This window comes from Mus caroli, unplaced genomic scaffold, assembly GCF_978045245.1.
Source record: "Mus caroli unplaced genomic scaffold, Mus_caroli_1 scaffold_4, whole genome shotgun sequence".
In the NCBI taxonomy this organism is placed as follows: domain Eukaryota; kingdom Metazoa; phylum Chordata; class Mammalia; order Rodentia; family Muridae; genus Mus; species Mus caroli.
The window spans coordinates 15,932,075-15,953,335 of NW_028227259.1; the positions used below are offsets into that span (position 1 = coordinate 15,932,075).

Here is a 21,261-nt window from a genome sequence, read left to right on the forward strand (position 1 = left end):
TTTTGTTACTACATAAATTGTCAAGAGGTAGTATGAGGACTTAGTAAACTAATGTCGTTAAATGATGAGCAATTCAGAATTTATTTTCACAGTGGTAACTTTAGATTTAGAAAAATCCAAGTAGAAATTCTGCTTAGGAAAATCTTGATTTTTGACTTAAAACTTTTAAAACTATGACTCATGGATGTTTAAACGAAAAAAAAAATCTAGATAAGAAATAAAACCACAATTTTTCTCACAGACACCAATTTAAATTATAAGATTTTTAAGTGTACATCCAGAAATATGACACCAGGTTTAGTCTATAAAAAATTACATGCTCATAGTAATGATATCTATACCCAACAGTTTAAATTTTGTTTTTGGCAATAGGGATACATATAATCATTTCTATTATTTCTACTTAAATTTATCCCTTAATGAGCCTTGAATTGCAAACTTAAGTGTCTTTTAAATATAATTGAACCTAAGCCATACTGCGTATAATAAGTATATTCTGTTAATCAAATATCAGATATCAAATAGTTGACACCACAGACCTGTGCTTGTTTAGTTCATTAACTCGCTAGAATACATTCTCCTATTGCTTATAGCTTCTCCTTGGTCAGAGATCTCAAACCTGGTCCATTCAGACTTCAGGAGTAATTATTATAAGTTGTCACGTTATAGAGTTCTACAAAATAGTTTCCCAGTCTCAGTGGTTGTCTGTTTCTTAAAGTCTGTATTATATTTACTGCCACTTCAAAGGCCAACCTGCTTGACAAATTTAACAGAAGGGCCACAAATTGAGGACTTTCAGGAGCCCTTACTTGATGTCACCAGAGTTGAATGACAGATACATTTGTGTGTTATTATATGGTCAAATTTCAGGATTTTTGTAAAAATATGTCTTGAATAGATTTGTCAAAAATGTAGTTTTCACCATCTTAATTTCAAAACTTTTGAGTCAATATATGATTTGAAAGGAAATACAATTTGATAAGGAAATGTATTTTTAAAAAGACTCATTAAGTCAAAGACCCAGTAACATGCAGTGACAACTTGAGAAAGTTGTGAAAAGAATTATAATTTATAACTTCATAATTCTGTGTATGTGTGTGCCTCTGTATATTGTAAATACACATTTCTAGATATATTTTACTTTAATGTAATGTAAAACTTATGCCATGTTATTGTGTGAGTATTTAAGAGTTCCTTAAAATATCTTAATAGTATCTAGAAAGTCAAATCATATATATATATATATATATATGTATGTATGTATATATATAGTAATATTATGTATATAAAACATAGAGTATAATAAGTGGTTCTTAACTTTCCTAATGCTGTGACACTTTAATATATTTCCTTTTGTTGTGATGAGCCTCAACCTTAAAATTGTTTTATTGCTACTTCATAACTGTATTTTTGCTAATGTCATGAATCATAATATAAATATCTATAATGCAGAATGTATGATGAATCATAATGTAAATATCTGTAATGCAGAATATGGGACAGCCAAAGGGGTTGTGACCCACAGGTTGAAGATGTATGTATGTGTGTATATATATATATATATATTATATATATATAATACAATATGTGATTTAAAATAGTTTTATCACTAACATTTGAAATTTTTACATTATTAATTACATAAATTTCTTCATTCAAAAATAAATATTAATATCAAATATGAAGGTTTATTTCTTTATTTTTAATAATGGCATGTTTATGAAAGTAGCCACACAGATTTATTAATACTTCCTTGTTAAATGTTTTTTAATTGCATCACAGAAAGAAAGAAAGTTGTATAAACCAGCCATCATATTAATTTATTTTAAGGTAATCATAATATGTCAAGCTAAAGATATAGCAACTTTTGAAATATTTATTTAAAATTCTAATTAGTGAAAATTGGTAATGTTATCTCATTTCACAATAATTTAAAAACTTGATTCTTAGAAAGAGAAAAAAGTAATGGCATAATGAAAAACCCTTTGAAATGTCTTCCCTTAACTCAAGTGCTGTTTACTAAGTTCCCCTTATGAAGAAAAGGTTAAAATCATTGATTTAACCTTTGGATTCACCAGACACCATCCTACTGAGACTTGCATGTGTCTTTGATTTCTTCTCAATCTGAGGCACATCGTGTACTGGAAAACAACATTACATTGAGTGATGGAACATTTGTTACTTGTTTAAACCCCCAAATCGTTTTTTTCCCTTTTCTTCTTGTGAATCATACAGGTTTGTCTGAAGATTTCATTGTACCATAGATCTCAGATGAAAGATCACATGATTTCTTAGTATTTCATAAGAGCGGAAAAATTGAGTAATTTTGTAGATGAAATAAACAGTTATGTACACACTTAAAAGAGAGGGATTTGAACACTTAGCCCGTTACAATTCACACACTCAGAGAGGGCAGACACATCTCTCAGTGAATGTTTCTTGAGGATAATTTCTATGTGACGCCGAGATTTACAGAGTTCTCACGTTTTCTTCCCCCACAAGGATTCTAAATCAGACTGGTTCAGAGGAGAAGCCAGCATACCCCATTTTTCTAATATTATCACTTCTCCAGATGGTTCTGAAAACATCTATTCAGCTCCCTTTTCCTAGAAAGTAGAGGTACCTTATTAGCTATGTAAGCACATCCAGTCCAGAAGCCTAGCCTGGGTGCCTTCACTTCTCTTTCTCATTTAACATATCAAATCTCTTTCATCTACTCCAGGCAGAATGACAAGGAAAAAGCCAGCACAGTGATTGCCTGAAAATTCATCTTGGCAACCTGAGCAATGACAGAGTTAATGGTGGATCTTTGAAGACAAGTGACCATGGGAAATTAAGGTTGGCAGGGATTTAACTCTTCATGAGTCATGCTGCAATATTTTTAAGAGTGATGCAGTAGATATTTTAACTGTGTTTGACATCTAATTAAGTCAGAAAAAGAAAGAATTAGATTTTAAAAAAAGGAAAATCTCTCTCACAGTTAGAAGCAAAATCTTGACGATTGATTATCAGGCATGTGCTTTGGCAAAACAAGAGTGTGTGAAGAGGCACAAAGGTAAGGACACACAGATAAAACGACAGAGGGAATCTGCTGGGACTCCTCCTCTGGTTCCTTGCTGTTGTTCACTTTGCAATTTATTTTACCAAACTGCCAAGCTCTTGGTCTAGCAATAGAGTCCTTATAGAGCTCTGAGGAAGATATAAATTTAAAGGAAAGCACAAAAAATCCTGCTATAGGGAAAATCTGTAAGACTTACAGAGACAGTTTTGCATACATGTCTCTTGATAATGTATACAGCTCTCATCAGCAGACAAGTTTAAACATATGTCCATAAAAAAGAGCAGTTTCAATTCAACACTCTCTACATGATTTGAATGACTAGACATGACAGGTGCCTCCCATCTGATTGACAATAATTATTGGCTAGAAAATAAAAATTTTCACAAAATAGAGAATTATAGTGAATTTTAATCTTATTTTATAACTTATTCAACAATTAGAAAACTCTTTCTAAGACTATTAGATTCTTAAAAATATATTTTATTATTTCAAATTTGCTAATACCAAATTGTAGCATGCAGCCATTTGACATCTTAGAGACCCAAACCCAAGAATCACAATTTTAAAAATCAAAGTTGAATGTGAAACTTAGAAGAAGTATAAGCTTGAATAAGATAAACTGGCAATCTATAGATAGTTTTATGGTATATTCTCAATGACACAAATCAAAGACCAATGAAAATGTACATTAGTTAATATGATTTGTAGCTAATTACAACATAGTTATATAGAAATACAGTAGAGAGTTAATGAAATAGTTAATGTATACTATGTGATTTTTCAATACTCATGTAATAATCTGATTATTTTGCATTAAATATATATGCAATTAGATGTTCAATGAAATATTAAACTAAAAATAATTTTCGAAGTCAACATTCTATCCTAAGTTGACTCCAAACACACACATTAATAGGTGTTTAATTTTCTCTTGCAAAGTGAGAAAATCATTCCTGTTTCTTAATTGATATCCTCATTCGCACTAAAGAATTCAAGAAAAGTTGTCCTCTATCATGTGAAAATTAGAAATACATTTTCTCTGTAACAGTCATGTATAAAAAGGAATGTATAAAAAGGAAGTGTGTCTAGAACTAGCCAGTACTCTTCATGGAATACTCTACATGTAAGCAGTATATATAGCAGAGGTGGAAGCTATCAGTGCCCCACCCCCATTCAAGAAATCTGAGAATCATAGGAAATCAGCATCTAAACTATAAGAGTTATAATGATTTAATCTTAAACTCTATTTAATAAGACCTGAGTTAGAGAAATACCCTCTGTCACTAAAAGTTTTGTATACACACACACACAAACACACACACTGCACACACTGCAGGAATTGTTTTACCATTACTTTACACATCAGTCTTTGAAATTTATCCAAACATTTTCTTTAAAATTGTCATCTGAAAACTTGCTCTCTCTCTCTCTCTCACACACACACACACACACACACATGCACAGAGGAATCTGTAACAGAAAGTATCATATGACCTCACAGGGTTCTCTTTTATAAATTTACAATTAAAAAGAAGTTCATGTAACTAGCTGTGTCACTAGAGAACATCAGCCTTTGAATTCTCACTTAACTACATATGGAATTAAAAAACATTTTATTTCAAAGGCTAGTTTTACACCAATTAGAGAAACACAGTCTTTTCGCCATCATAACACAGTGTGGAAAAACTAGCCTGTTCTTCCCCAGTTTATATTCTCTTGGCAAACCATGATCTACTGCTTATGTTAAGCATCTGAGTGTCAGATTTGAACAAACTGAATATTCATGATGACGATTAACCATTTAGTGCCTACAACTAAGGAGATACTGTTCGTTGTAATGGTTCTGATAGGTGAGGCATGGATTTCTATAAAGAAGGCATTCTTTTGCGTTAGTAGTCATTTAAAAATATTTTAATAGAAGTAAAGTAAGAAGAATGAACACACACAAGGATAATCAGAAGGTACTCAGATCAGCATGCACGGAGCAAGCACACAGCTAGCTCACTGTGATTAAATGTTCTTTGTTTGCATTTAAGTTGTCACATATCAAACAGAAGACATGCTTTTTTGTTGTTTAAGGGAAAGTGTTTAAATTTCCACGGAAATTTCCACCAAATGACACAGGTTTCTCAGGTTAAACTAAAGCTTTGATGGTTAGCGTTGGGAGTTCAAGGAAAGAAAGAAGGAGGCATTACAAAGATAGCCAGATAAAATAAAAGGGAAGCTTTACCTTTGTACGATAATTTCAGTCTTGGCACATTGTTCTTTCCGTTTGCATAGTTTGCTCTGGCTGTAAGTAATACACCCCAGAAAAGACAGGCAATCCCAGTGAACCAGCCCATGCTGCAGACGCTGGAGGTCCCTGAGCTGCTGCAGCCTTCCTTCCTGTATTGTGCGGCCAGAGAAGTTCAAACAATCTGGAAACTGGAGGTAACAGGTGATTTAGGTCAGTTTCATTCATAAATGCAGACAATCAAGACCTCATGGCAACACTAACGTCTCTTCTGTAACAGTCACGGAATCACAGAAACTTCAAACCCTCAAAAAGAAAAAGAAAAAAAGAAAAAGAAAAAAAGAAAAAGAAAGAAAAAAAAATCGAGCCAGGCACCGGATAATGAGGCACAACTGTTGTGTGGAAAGAAGAAAAAAAAAAAATTAACAAGGGCTGCGGCAGTGGCGCTTAAGAAGCAGTTCCTTTTATCTCCGCTCCGCTGATAGCCGGTGGCTGACTCTAATCCTGCTCCCTCTCCCTGCTTCATTCGGCTCCGAGGAAGCAGAATGAAAGGGAAACAGAGAAAGAGAGAGAGGAGAGAGAGGGGGTGCGAGCAGCCGTGAGCAGCGCGGACTTTTCCTGTGCACAAGCAGGGAGAGATGACACAGGATCCCGCGGACAGGTTTTCCCAACACTCACTAGACGCGCTGACAATGGGAGAGGAGCGAGCTCAACCCACTCCCCTTCCCTCTTGTCACACAACACATGCAAAAAACATCTCGCAGAGATTAGAGCCGGGAGCAGAACCCTCCAGCGTGCCTGGGAGAGGCATGGGGCTATAAATTTACCTCCCGAGGCAAGCGTTGTTTTATAGCCATTTTGGGGGAGCAATTGCGATTTTTTTTAAATTGAATTTGGCTACCTACAGAATTTACAGTCCATGCTCATTATACTGCCTTGCTGAACTTGTGCAGTGTGTGTGTGTGTGTGTGTGTGTGTGCGTGCGTGCGTGCGTGTGTGTGTGTGTGTGTGTGTGTGTGTGTGTGTGTATTCTCGCATCAGTGTAACTTTAACCACGGAAGGTTTTAAAGCCCCCTTAGAGATTATTCCCGCCTCCACGCAACCCCCCTTGGGTTCAGCCACCCCCTTCTCCCGGCTCTACAACAAGTGTAGTGAAGAAATTCCTTGGAAAGCCCATATAAACGATCAGTTCAAGACAAATATAGGTCCACTGAGAATTATAAATTACAACAGGGGATTCGCGAAAGGATACTCCAAATTTAAAAGTGCCGGTGCTGGTTTTGCAGCTTCTGGAAGGCAGTGGCTGACTGCAACGCAGCACCTCTTATTAATTAGATCCACTTCCCTCGTGCTGGCTTCAAGGGCAGAGGAAGATGACAAAGTTCACAAAAGTCCCTGCTGAGTGTCAAGGACCAGAATTAAAAGAAAAGGGTGTTCTTATGTTTTCCTGAACTGGTGAGAGGTGACTCAGTTCTCTGTGGGGCACAATCATGTATTCAGAGGCGAGTTGGACCTCATTAATTCTCTGCCATATAGGCATGCTGTCTGTGGGGTCTAATTTTTTTCTTTTATGTTTCTTTCAAGATCCCTGACATCTAGTGGTATTATGGGATTTGGGTAAGAGTTGTATAAAAGCTATAAGAGAACACCCTCTACATTTCCTGTAATCTTGTCTGTATTCTGTTTTCTACCACTGCCTCTAAACACTTTAAATCCGGAAGAGAATTCCTGTTTGATGATCTGAACTTTTCTTGGCAGAAAAGACAGGACTCCTCTCACAATCCAAAACACAAACACTTTTTGAAAGTACTCATAAAAGTCGTCTAAGCATTGCCATGATAACTTTCCTACTGTCTATATATCAGCAGCACTCTTCCCCTGACCTCTGTGTGAATGGAGATGGAGGAGGGGGAGTTCAGGGTGGAGGGGGAGGGGAAGACAGAACCTACTACACTAGATTGATTTGTCAAGCAGATCTTATTATATTTGTCAGTTCCTGAAAGCCTATTGATCAGTTAGTATTGTTAAGAATATAAACTCCAAAATCATGTTGATTTTACTGATTCCACCCTTGTTATCCTGAGCACTTCTCAGGCTTTAGGCAAAGGATTAAGACTACAAACGACAAGAGGCTTGTTTGCCTGCCTTTATAGACTCTCATCCGGCAAAGGAATTCAGGGCCCCGTTTGGGATTATCTAGAGAATTCCAATAGTGAATTATCACAACTAAACACCACCATTATTACTTTAAAGCTTATTGCCTTTCTATTTAATTTATTTTTAATTGTATTAAGATATCTCTAACATGTTTCCTGTGTGAAGCAGGGGAGTAAGTTTTTTTTTTTTTTAACAGAACAGGATAAAATAATGTGTATCTATTTTCCCTGTTAAAAGTCTAATCTTAGAAATTTTCATATGCTCCGCAAAATATAATAGTAAATTTCAATGGGAAAAGCTCAGATTGATCCTATAGGAAGGACACTTCATCTTAAATTTTGAACAATAAAACAGGAGAACAATACTGAATTGTATAGAATGAATAATTTATACTAAAGTTAATATCTAGAATTCTATACACAAATAAATTCATATTTACAACATTCTTATTCTTATAACTTTGATGCAATTAATTTTGGACAACATAAAGGTCTTTGGGTCTTAGACACCTGCTGTTACCTCACTCCTGACTTTAGCAAAATTAATTAAAATTGTTTCCTAACTTTACAATTTTACACACAGAGACCCAGAGAGGGAGAGAGGGAGGGAAGAAGGGAAGGAAGGAGGGAGGGAGAGGAAGAGGGAGAGGGAGAGGGAGAGAGAGAGAGAGAGAGAGAGAGAGAGAGAGAGAGAGAGAGAGAGAGAGAGAGAGAGAGAGAGAGAGAGATGCATTAAGTTTTAGTCCCTTTTCTTAGCTGAAGTAGAAGCAAGTCAGGAGAGTACCTGCCCAGGAGTTTGTAAAAACAGAGGACTTAGCTGCAGGGGTGAAAAGCAATGTGGATTTTGATCCACTCCTCCAGCTGTTACCATTCACTCAAAGAACCTGTGGCCTAAGGCACGGCCTGGCCTGATGCAACCTGCTGGATGTGCCGCCAGAAAACCCTGAGGTTTCTGTATTTACTACTGCAGCTGAGAGTCAGAAGTAGCATACTGGTCTTTTAATACTGTCTCTTAAAGTATAGGAAAATACTGTTTCACACGAAAGCATTCTAGTTTCAATTGCACGCCACTCCACAGCCTGCGGTGTACCACAAGGAAGTCTATTAGCATCTGAGTTCCTGATACTTCTAACATGTCAAGTGTTCAAATCTCAGTGCTGCCACTGGCGAGTGATCACAGGCTTCCTAGGATGATGTCCTGGTGCTTATTTTGACAAAGAACTCAGTAGCCTTTAGCCTCAACCCCATTTCATACTGAGATAGCTTATGAAGAATTTACTGGACGTTGTGTTTGATTTTCTAGAGAAACAGTACTTCCAACTTTACAACAAGTTAGGTAACTCAACTCTTACTTATTAATTTTTTTCCAATAAAGACTGAGGTAGTTTCATAAGTTACTTGTTAAAATATTTGTTTTGTGGGGAGATGTTTGTTTCTTAGGTAAAATTAATGTGCTTATTTTGAAGGGCCCACTTATATTTTGTAATTAGAAAATAATTTGAAATAGCAAAATCCTGTTATTTACAACCAATTTTAAGTTGGTTAAGTCGGCAAATTGCCTGCTGTGACTTGAGACACAGCTGGGGACTTGCATTCTAATCCTTAGCACATCATGGTGGCTTGTATCTGTAACTGTTGCAGAGGTGGATCCCTGGAGCTCACTGGCCAGGCAGTCTGGTCATTCAGTGAGGTCTAGACTCAGAAGGGATCCTCATCTCAAAAACTAGGGTGTGTGTGGGATAAACAGCATACTGTCAACTTTGGCCTCTACTAGGTACTTCCACAAACAGGTGTACCAACACCCACTCAAACTCCCTCCTCCAAAAATTACAGAGTCTCAGAACACAACACACAACATACACAACACACAACACACACACATACACAACACTCAGACAACATAGCACACATATATACACAAACATACACAACACCCATACACACAACACTCAACACATACACACATGCACACACACACACACACACACACACACACTCTCTCTCTCACACACTACTTACTTTCCTAGAGTATAGATACCCTGCATTTTCCTGAGTAAAAACATTTGTTGCATTTGTAAATAAAAGAATAGAAAGACTGAGCATGTTGTGAATGCATTCGATGATTTAGTGTGTAAATCTACTTAGGGTGGACTTGATGGAACAAATGTACTTAGAGTCTCATTTCATTGTGATTATAGCATTTCCTCCCAAATGTGATCACTATTAGAAATTAGTGACTTCTTTGAGGGAAATTACTTAACTAGGGAATTTTCAAAAAGTTAATCAGATTTTCTAACAAGACTAAAAAGACAACCAAACTTAAAACAAATTTTACTTCTTTTATAGAGATGTTTTTGGTTGGGTTATATTTTTTTAAAGAATAGCATCTGTTATTTCCTGTTATTTTGTTTTTCAAGAGACTGCTCCTTTAGTCACTGAGAATCTTATGATCATCAACATTGTGGAAAATGCTGTAGTTAAAGCTAACCCTCCCCATTCTCATGTTGAAATTCGTTTTTAATAAATTTTTTTCTGGAACTAGGAATTTGAACTTTTTTTCCTAAAGATAATTTATGTAAGTGAAAAAATGCTTTAGAGATCAGAAAATATCCGACTAATTGAGATGCTTTCGAAACTAAATATTTGATGTATTGCATGTTCTGTTAAGGATTGCTGTAGTCAGGGATGGGAACCCAAGGGTGGCAGGTTAAAAGCAATGTCTCAGAAATTAAGTTACACTTTGCATAATCTGACCCTTATGAATGCTTTTAGCATAAGCAGTATGCGGGGGGAGGGGGGTGGGTGGAAGCACGAGTTGAGACAAGGAATTGGTAAAATGCAAAGGGGGTTCAGCCTCTGTAGAGGCACTGGCTCCGCCCTCCCCCCCATGCCCTGCGAATACAGAGCTGGTAAAATACGATTGTCTCAGCTTTGCATTGAACTTGCAACACAGTGAAAATGTGCTCATTTTGCAAATGAACTGTAGTAATAAATATTAAATCAATGCAGAATGGAATGAAAAACTGACCAAAGACTTAAATTGTTACTGTATATCATAAGAAGAAAAAGAAGAAAAAAAAAAACCAGATAATTAAAGCTGTCCAAAATCAGAGGGAAAATGTGCACTAGTGACCATCTCTCTCCTTGAGAGTTTGTTTAGTGGGACTAGCAGGTGGCCTTTGTTAGCTTAGTTAATATGTCGGAGTGAGGAAGGAAGAAGTGGCTAGAAAAATAAGCTGAAGTTATGGTTTGTGTTTTAATTGCCCAAAATGTCTAAACCTAGTCTTAGGAAGATGTTTTGATTGTTTGTTCTCTGTTTTGAATTTTAGGAAACCTGTTCTTATTTCCACCCTCTCTTTTATTTTATCATATCACTCTGTCATATCTTAGCATTTCAGAAATGTTTTAAAATGGCACATCTTTTAACCACTTGGATCTGTGCTGGAGCTTGTCAAAACCCCGCCCCCACCCGCATCCCCACCCCCACCCCCATCCTGGCTTCTTTGCTGGATCATCTCCTAAATGAGTTTCCTAATCAACCAACCACTGCAGATACCTGTTGGTGGTGGGTTTTAGTGACAGTCTCCACCTCAATGGAAAGGGAAGAGGAAAATTTTTAAGTGAGACACAAATCCCATTATTGTTAATAGTGATTAGCAGAGGCTCAGCAGTGAGCTGGAAAAGAGGCAGCAAGCATGTGCAGAATCTAAATGACAAGAGCAGGTTGGCCCTGAGAGTTTCAGGATATGAAGTTATTCACATTTTGCTTCCAAGAGGCACATTACACACATGCTCACTGAATAAATAAATAACTAGATCTACACTAAATATACAAAGTGTAGATGCTGGCAACATTGCACAAAGAATTACTTCCATTTGACTCATACAAAGGAGATGCAAAGACTGTTAACGTCTGCACAGAATGTTACACCTCTGATGTTCGCCTGCTACTCTCTGTGTGCAGGGACAGGGTGAATTAAAATGCTTCTCCATAGTTTCAGATTGATAATGGCAGGGATCAGAAACTCCTAAGAAGATTCAAACCTCCACAGGAAGGAGAGTTTGGCAAAACCAACTGTTTTGTGACAGTGATTCCAAGACTAGCATGCAGTGACTTTCCAGGATCACAGAATTCCCCAAATTGCAATAGGTAAAAAAGGAAAGGTCACACCTATTCTTTACTGTCTATATCATTACATATTGCCTCCAATTAAAACACCATCTGACCTGACCTAGGCCAGGACTGCCTCTCTCTCTCTCTCTCTCTCTCTCTCTCTCTGCTATGGGGCAGAGTCATAACCCATGTTCCTGTAGCCTTGGCTACAGCAGCAGCTGCCAGTTTATAGGAGACATTAGAAAATGTCTTGTTTATTAGCTAACAGTGGCATGGTTTTTTGTTTTGTTTTATTCACAAGGATTTGTGAAGTGAATTCAATTTCCCATTTTTCTTTAGTGTGTATCCATAATGTTAAACCCTGGAAAACAAAAATCGATTGACATGACTTCATTTGCTTCCCCTGCTGAATCAGAGAGAGAAACAGCATTCAGTCTATAGCTGTTTATCTCCTTCAGTGACAGATCCTAGTTGGAAAGATGTGAGTTGAGGACCTCGATGAAACAGCTATTATTTATTTGATTGTTTTGCATAATATTTTTACATGACTTAAGAGACTTAGGGACTTAACAATTTCTGACTGAATTTTATAATTCTCCTGTGACACAAAATGTCTACAACACCTGTTTCCTCACACATTTTTATATTATCTCAACTAAAGCTTTGCTAATAAACTAACATTCCATGCAGATTGGCATCAGGAAAATATTAGTTTACCTATGTACTTACAACTTTAAATAGTAAGATTTTTTTCTCTTTTAATAAACATTTTTTCATATCATGGATCATTTGATCAGATTTAGTCCTTCCCGGATACTCTCTCCCTGCTCACCCATCCAACTCCAGGCCTCCTTCCTCTAGATTTTTAGAAAACAAACAAAGAAAGAAACAATAAGAACAAAATAAAAGCACGAGAAACACACTCACATACACACATGTGCAACCCCCCCCCACACGTGCCGAAAAGAAACCCACAAAATCAGAAACCATAATGTACAAGCAAAGGACTGATAAGAATAAAAGTCCTCAAAAGGCAGTACAAAAGAAAAACATCACCAAAATACCATTTTGTGTTGACCATCTAGTGCTGGGCATGCCACCTGCCACAGTGAATCTCTGGGAGAAAACTGATTTTTCCTTTGGAAGCCTCTGTGTTAGGGGCGGGCCCTTCCTCCTCTCAGAACTGGGACTCTGTAGAACTTGACATGTGCAGGCCCTGCGAATGCTGCTATGGTGTGTTAGAGTTCGTATGAGTCAGTCCTGTTGTGCCTAGAAGACAGCTTCCTTGGTGTCATCCATTCCCTCTGGCTCTTACAAGATTTCCACCTTCTCTTCCTTCTGCATAGCGCCCCAAGTCCTGGGGGAATTGTTCTGATGAAGACACCTTATTTTAGGACCAAGTGTTCCAAAGTCTCTCACTCTTTACCCATTGCAGTAGTGGGCATAATTCTGATTGCTTAAATTTCTATAGGTAAGACATTTGCCTTATTTGATAGCTTTGTACCAAATGGTAACTATAGTTATTAATACATTGAATTTTAAAAAAGTGTTCAGATAATGTATATAGAATGTTCTTACCACAATAATAATAAGGTTGAGATAAGGCACATAATAATTAGCTATATTTTTGTAATCCCATAGTGTATCATAGTAATTAGTAACATTTAGAAAACTTATTTATGTTTTTATGTATCTGAGTGTTCTATCTGCATATGTACCTGAATGCCAGAAGAGGGCATCAGAAATCATTATAGATGATTGTGAGCCACCATGTGGTTGCTGTGAATTGAACTCAGGACCTGTGGAAAAGCAGTGCTCTTAACCACTGAGCCATCTCTCCAGCCCAATTAGCAACATTAAAAGAAATCATTCTACAGTGTATCATGCTTGAGAATATTTCAAGGCACATACTCAATGCAGTCATCTTTGTCAATAACTAAATGAGGTTGTTAAAAGAACCTGTTATTTTTGCAACATCATATTGACGTCTACATTAACCACTGTCAATTCAATGATGCAATGAAACCTCTTTCAATCCCCAATGAAAAATAAAACAGAGAAATATGTGTAAAACTCAACCAGCCAAGCTAAACATGGTAGCCCATTTCTTAGGCAGATGCCGGGCTTCAGGGAGCCCAGAGACAACTCCAGGGGTGGGAAAGCACAGTCTGAGGTATGAGAAAGCTGAAGTTACTATTCCATGATTTCTGGGTCCCCCACTAGACACTGGAGAACTGCCCAGAGAAGTCACGAATGAAGGGTTGGGGATCCCCATGGTGGTTCTCAGATTCTTGGACATCTAGGCACTGCTGCGAGTTGCAGAGGAGTTGAGAATGGAGTCTGGACCTAGGGCTGATGACAGCATCTAGCCCAGGGCTGGGGGAAATAGAAAGCTCTGGTTTAGTTAGCTAAGTGGTAATTGTCCTTAGCTTGGTGGCAGTTGTGACTAGAAGCATAGAGAGGTCTTCTACAGGAGAATGAAACTATGGCTAGATAGTTGAAGGGGTGTCCATGACTCCCCACTATGGAACTTGATGAAAGAGACAGTCCACAGTTCTAAACTGTTTATTGACTGTTCATCATAGAAAATGGAAACATACCGTATCAACTTCTCAGGGTGGACTGGAGATTAAATACCTTTTTCAGGAAGGAATATCTGGGAAAGGAAGCTTATTGGCTAAGCCCTCGGGGCCTCTAGGTACCTCCTTAGCAAAGATAACTCTGTTCTGGGCCTACGTGGTCACATTTCCTTATGTGGGGAGTGTGGTGTATGTATGTTCCATTCCAGGCATGTGCCAGAAAGTGGGGGAGCCACCTAAGTGTCAGATGTGTACCCACCAAGTTTCCAGGTCTCAGACCTGCTCTACCTTATCAAGCTTCCTGTCATGGTTTACCATCCCACAACCAAATATAAGTACAACCATGAAGCCAGCATTACTACAGAGTTTTCTCTTGCAGACAAGGTACAATCTGTGGCCAGACAATACTCATGTATCAGAATTGAACATGGGGCAAGGGGTTAATATAGAGACTGGGAAGAAAAAGCATGGCTCAAAAAAAATGGCCTTTAATAGAACAGTTCTTAAGAATTACTGCAGTGGGTACCAGAGAGTTTATTGAAATGAGGAAAGATCTTGGCTGCTATTAATTTTATGGTCTTAAAACATGATCTTTGCTTGTTGTATTTTAGAGTATTAAATGCAAGGGAATTTGCATATCATGTACAGTGTAGTTGCTCGTAAAGGATAAGATGACAATAAATTATAATGTGAAGAGTACAGAAGGGTACATGAATGCAGAAACCATGATCTAGACCAGCAAGCAAGCCTTTGTTAATTAGCCTTCCAACTGCAAGCAGCTGCAGTTTGATGAAGAATAACATTTCACCACTTAATTGCTGGTGACTCACGTGGCCAGACATGAGTATGAGATCTTCCCCCTTTCACAGCTTGTACAGTCTAGAAGAGTATGGTGTCTCTTTTGCTAAGTCAAGCCTTAAACTAGCTGAAGACCTATTACTAGTACTGACTAAATCCTCAATGTGTGAGTGGGTCTTTATAACCTAAGTTACAAGCCTCGTGAGCTAGTATTATTTATGTTTCAGGGGAAATTATTTTCCCAGATAAGTGCCATACTTAACTTTAGGAAACAGAGAAGTTAGGGTCAATGGGTGAAACACCTGTACAATTATTAAGGGGATATCTCCTGCTACTATTTATATTTTATGTCATTACATCTCACAGGTCAATAGCTCTCTTTAGTATTTTAGCTGTTCACCATGTTTTGTTTCATGCTGTTTTTGGAACTCTAGGGAATCCTGATTGGCTGGTAAATAAGTTAATTTTCCATCCTGGTGGAATTTGTGCTGTAATAGCTTCAACAGGAGTCCTTCTAGGTTTCCTTCAGTGTTCTGTGTCAATGCATTGGACAGATTTATAAGGCAATGTTTATCATCATACTACCCTTGTATCATAAAACGTCACTTTAAGTCATAGGACCAGTGATATGTATTCATATTGTGATTCATAGAGTAGTACATGTTGACTTTTTATTTTTCATTATTGTTTTAATTATCATACTTCCTAAAAATAGCACAATATAAGCACGTCTTTGTTGCCTTCTGAATAAAATTGTAATTTTTATGCCTAAGAACAGTTCTTAGCAAGGCTTTCTAAAAACACTGGCACTTGGTAACAGAATCAAATATAGTTTAGAAAAAAATCATGAAGTTTTCGAATTTACCCCATTGTCCCTTTTTAAAAATAGTGTTTCAAATGTGAATTCAGTAAATGAGAAAACTGGCTTCACCTCTCTCTAAATGGAGTCTATCAGAAAGGGGCTCAAATGTCACTAATTATTTTATAGAAATAATCATGTTGAAGCTTTACACAAGCAAAAGCTTTAGTATGCTTTTGGACTGGCATGTCAGGATGAAAATAAAAACCCTTCTGCTGACATGGAGCTGATTGAGTTACATTTAACAGGATGCAGGGCATGGCGCTTCAGCTATCTAACGGTGGTGGGCTGTTTGCCACCCCAGAAACAAGATCGTGTTTCCTCTGCCCCATGCAATTTCAGAAAGCTTTCACAGATACTACATGTTTGGCACTGTGGCCCTCGTCCCAGTCTGATTTATTTGAATGTTAGTATCACCGTGAGAAGTGTACACTGTTAAAGTATTAGAAAAGAAAGTAAAATAATCTAACCTTTCACTTGGTGAGTTTTCAAAAGCTTAGTTTATACAGTAGAAGCTAAGACGGCTTTTTATTTACACTAATGTTTTTTTTCTCTGATTGCTTTGTTGAGTCTTTATTTTTCACTTTCATTAAATGAGTTTGAAATACATTCTACAGGTCTTTCCTGTTCACATGTAAAAATGAGTTCCTGGGGACAATCAAATGAAGCAGTAAGATGTATGTAAAACATAGTAAATATGTCATTCCTTAGGGACTTTTAGCATCAATTAAGCTACCCCTCTCTTTTTATGCAATTTCCTTTTTACAGATTCACAGAACTGGGCGCATCCCATATCTGATTCTGCACTGTAAGCCAAACCTCTGTACAAATAGGGTTTGGGGCATGCGTGGAGGTACTCACCATGGTAGGAAAGTCAGATTTCCGAGTTGTTTTATTTAATATCACAGTTTTAATTACAACTCTTCAGTGGTGAGACTCATGATCTGTCCCTGTGAGTCCATTGTCCAACCCTTCTCACACACTGGAACTCAAAACATTTACACGGCTGCCTTTACAACGCTTGTCTTAGTTCCTGTGCAATGTAGGGTTAGCAGCAAGAAAGCAAGCTGACTGTCGAATTGTTATACTCAGATGAATAGCCAAAACAGGATGGAAAATAACTTCTGAGTGTTTTCAGAGTTCTATTGCTCCATCACAACTTTGTTCAAAATATTCAATAAGTTCCATAATTATTGAGATTGATCTGGAATTCAATTTACAACATTTCAGAGAATAGGTCATTATTTAGTTTTATAGAAAGGTTAAAAAATTTATTTGCTAACGTGGTTAAACTAAAGAAGCCTTAGTTTGCGATGTTCAGAAAAGTATACAGTAGGGTGATGAAATGCCCTTTAATAGAATTTCATTGCAATAGGTCTGATAGAACGGAGTTTCATCTGCACAGTTCTCTCAAGCTGAAAGTCAGGTGTTGCACAATTTAAGAGGTAAGGCCTTTTCTTGTTTAAGTAGGTGTGGGAAAAATGTGTCTCCCTTTTCCCAAGAGGTCAGTGGGTGTGTTGGTACAAGAGCTAGGTTTCCTGACAAGTACTGTACAGTTGCAGCTGTCACTAGAAAAGACTGAGAGAGAGTGTATACAAAGAGAGGACCTTAACACAGTGATTCGGTGAGGAGAATGAGGTTATGTGTTTCCCTGTGCATAGTATTATATATTTATAAATAGACACACAAATACACAGAGAGAGTCACATGTGTGTATATGAGCAAGCATGTATACACATGTATGCATATTTATATAAGAACATAGTCTGAGTCTGCGTGCTTCTCTGTTGCTGTCATTAGATTATGACCAAGGCAGATGATAGACAGGAGAGTTCATTTGGGCTATGGTCCAGAGAGATGGAAGTCTATCATTCCAGGCAAGTATGGCGCTAGACAGATACTGTGGCTAGAGTAAGCAGAGAGATTGCTTCTTCAAACTAAAATGGAAAAAAGAGATAGCAAAACAAAAGTGACACAGGGCCTTCAAGTGTTAGAGGCAGGACCTAGTGATGTATTTCCTCCAGCAAGTGTGTTCTTCCCTCCAACAAGGATACTCCTCCTTCCAGCAAGGGTGCTCCTCCTAAGCCTTCACCTAATAGACACCAAGTAGGAACCAAATCTTCGCATCTGAAACTTTGAGGGTCATTTGTCACTTAAACCAGCATAATTTCCATGTATATGTGTATACTTACAGTTATCCAAATATTATATGAGTATATACATGTGTACACTTAATGTAATTTAAAAATAATTATTTAGCTTTTGTAGCAGGTGGTATGCTAACGTTGTAAGAATTCTGAGATGAGCTAGCACACTACCAACCACCCAGGGATTGCATTTCAAGGGAGAAACAACATAATCTTACCTGCTAGAAGCACACAGAAACCTTCTTGTAATGCCAAGGTATAAACTTTAAAACATATTTTCTCCTGCATTTTAAGTGTTTAGTTAGACTAAGACATTTTCTAGTAGTGTGTCATAAAATATTTCTCTCCTGTCTCAAATGATACAAATTCTTCTGGGATTTTTGGCATCTGAAGCATTGGTGGAACGCTGGGCCTTGGTCATTTTTGGTAATAAAACTTAGTTGACCGTGTTTACATTCACTCGTATTTACAATAAAATAATAAGAAATCTCCCTAAAGTGTCTCAGTTCTCATAATTTTATTTTTTAAAAGGACCTTTATCACTTTTTTCCCCGAAGTCAGAATTTAGAGTAATTTGTCAAATAAGAAGGTGAACCATTTCTTTTTTTTTTTTGGTTTTTCAAGACAGGGTTTCTCTGTGTAGCCCTGGCTGTCCTGGAACTCACTTTGTAGACCAGGCTGGCCTTGAACTCAGAAATCCGCCTGCCTCTGCCTCCCAAGTGCAGATTAAAGGCGTGTGCCACCACGCCCGGCTTGAACCATTTTTTTACATTTATTACTTCATTATACATTCTGATAAAGATAAACACAGTCAACTAAGTTTTGTTACAAAAATGAGTACCACATATTTATAATACATAGGAAAATGACATTAAACATCTAACAACTATGTGACTTTTGTAGGTAAGGGGTTATTCTATTTATATAGTGATTCCAATTTAACTACTAAGAGAACTGGTTTTATGAAAATAATGAATAGTATTTTCATTCTAATATTATCTTTTCCTTCCACATATTTAACTACATATTTCCTAACAATGCAGTTACTTTTCTTATTTTTTATTTTGTTAAAAATTCATTGATGGAATTTGATTGAAAATAGAAAGATAGGAAAGAATATTCTAAGCCAACTTCTTAGTGATTTTATTGGTTTGGAAAATGAGCCGTCTACGCTTCCTGATGTCAAGTGCGAATAACAGCAGAAGAATTTACTTAATTATTCCATATCATGAAATGTATGTGTTGGTATGCATTTGTATGTTTGCAGGCTTTTGTTTAATGTAAATGAGAGACTACATTATTGAACATATATGAAATACAGGACAGTATATTGAGAGGAGCTCAATGTGAACACCGCTCCCAGTTTTGGCATTAATCAGTTATGGTGCTGCATAGTAGATTTCTCAGGGCCTCAATATGCTCTACAGAGAAATTAATTGGACCAAATAAACTGAATCCCCATTTCCTTCTAATTCTGACAATGCTATGTTCTAACACATTTACTTGATATAGTGTAAAATTTTATCTCATTTTTGGAAATATTTAATTATTTTGCTTAAGACTAAAATCTAATGACTCAAACTCATCTATATAAGTTATAATTTAAGTTTGGAGATAGATATACATGTTATTTTAAAGATATTTTCATTCAAAATATTTTATAATATATGTTATCATATTTGTTTGTTTGTTTTTCAAGACGGAGTTTCTCTGGGAAGCCCTAGCTGTCCTGGAATCCACTCTATAGACCAGGCTGGCCTTGAGCTTAGAGATTCCCCTGCCTGTGCTAGAATTAAAGTCATGTGCCACTGGCACATGACCACTTGGCATGTTTGTTATCTTTAATATCAAAGTATTAACTCATAAACAAAAACATTTATAATATACATTCTAAACTAGAATACATAGTAATAATTCAGGATAAGCATAAATTCTATGATTTTGATGTTAACTTTAACTACTATGGTGCAAAAGTTTTAGAGGTGTTTGTACAACATTTACCATTCACATTTCTGTGACATTCTCATTTGACTTTATTAAGATATACATTGGTAAAGATAATATTATTGGGAAAAGTAACTTACTTTAGGAAATGTTTAAACATGCATTTAAACATGGAGATCATTTTTATGCACTCAACTAGTTAATCTGGGCAAATTATTTTAACAAGTTTGTATTCCTGCTCTTCAGGGAACCTAAATTAATAAAATATACTAAAAATACAGACAGAAAATATGCATTCCTTTTTCAGGTATCTCAGCCAATAGACATTCAACTCAAGTGAGGTTTTACAAGGGGCTTTCTGTGGGAGACAAAGCTGTTGCTTGAGTTGTTCTTAAATGATGAGTAAGAGCAGCTGAAGAAAGAGGAGGCGGTCACACCAGGACTTCAGCCAATGCACAAAGCCACAAAATAAGAGAGCATGTGTGAGTGCAGGAAATGGGAGCAATTTCGTCAGTAAAAGGATGTAAATTGCAAAGAGAGAAAGGAGAAATCAGCAGGGTCCAAATCAAAAGACATCTCTACAGTCACGCTTGTAATCTTGATGTGGGTGATGAAGTGCCACAGAGGATGGAAAGGAGGAGACCATCATAAAAGATCTGCCGTGTAGAAAAGGAGTCCTATTTCAGAGGAAGATGCATTCATTGGTATACGACTGGGAAGCTAGGCAGTCAAGGAAGCTTATTTTAATTATCTATGAGAAGAGGAAACTAGGCTACCAATCATGGCAGTGGCATACTAAGAGAAGAGATAAGACAAATACAGGATACATAGGAGCCAAAATTTGCTAGTCTTGAGGAAGTGAGGTTAAGGCTAAGGATGGATATGTGGAAAGTGAGATTTTTCTAACAGTTTTACCCATGATTATGGCAAGATGGGTAGAGCCACTAGTCATTGAGACCTGGAGAACATGAGCAGGTATGCCTGGGACAGCAAAGGGAGTGCAATCCTGAACTTGTTGGTTTAGGACAGAGTACCAACGGGTATTTTAGGTACACACAGACAGTTGAACAAATTAGTTTACATCTAAATTGCCAGAGGCAAAAATAGGAGTATATGTGGGAGTGAGGGCTAAGATAGAGAGGGAAAGTACACGAAGAACAGGACTCTGGAATACAATAAAATACAGGCAGAGGAGAAAAGTAGAAAACAAGGAAAGGAGGCCTATCAGGTAAGGAGTGCAGGAGGAAATGCCCGGGCAATCCAGGGAGAACCATTATAGGAGGTCAGTAAAGGTGGGAAGAGCTTCTGATGCTGCTGGTACCTGTAGGGTTTGAAGCAGGAGGATGAAAGCCATCCATGCATAAAGAGTG

General features: G+C 37.1%; 1 protein-coding gene across 1 annotated transcript in view; it reads right to left on the bottom strand.

Annotated features, from left to right (window-relative positions):
• Positions 1-21,261, bottom strand: part of Sema3a (semaphorin 3A) — a 502,602-nt gene that overhangs the window by 207,939 nt on the left and 273,402 nt on the right. The window contains exon 4 of the mRNA XM_021162357.2: positions 5,292-5,485. Within this exon, the coding sequence (XP_021018016.1) occupies positions 5,292-5,403 (112 nt within the window). The 5' untranslated portion in view covers positions 5,404-5,485. The remainder of the gene's footprint in view (positions 1-5,291; positions 5,486-21,261) is intronic.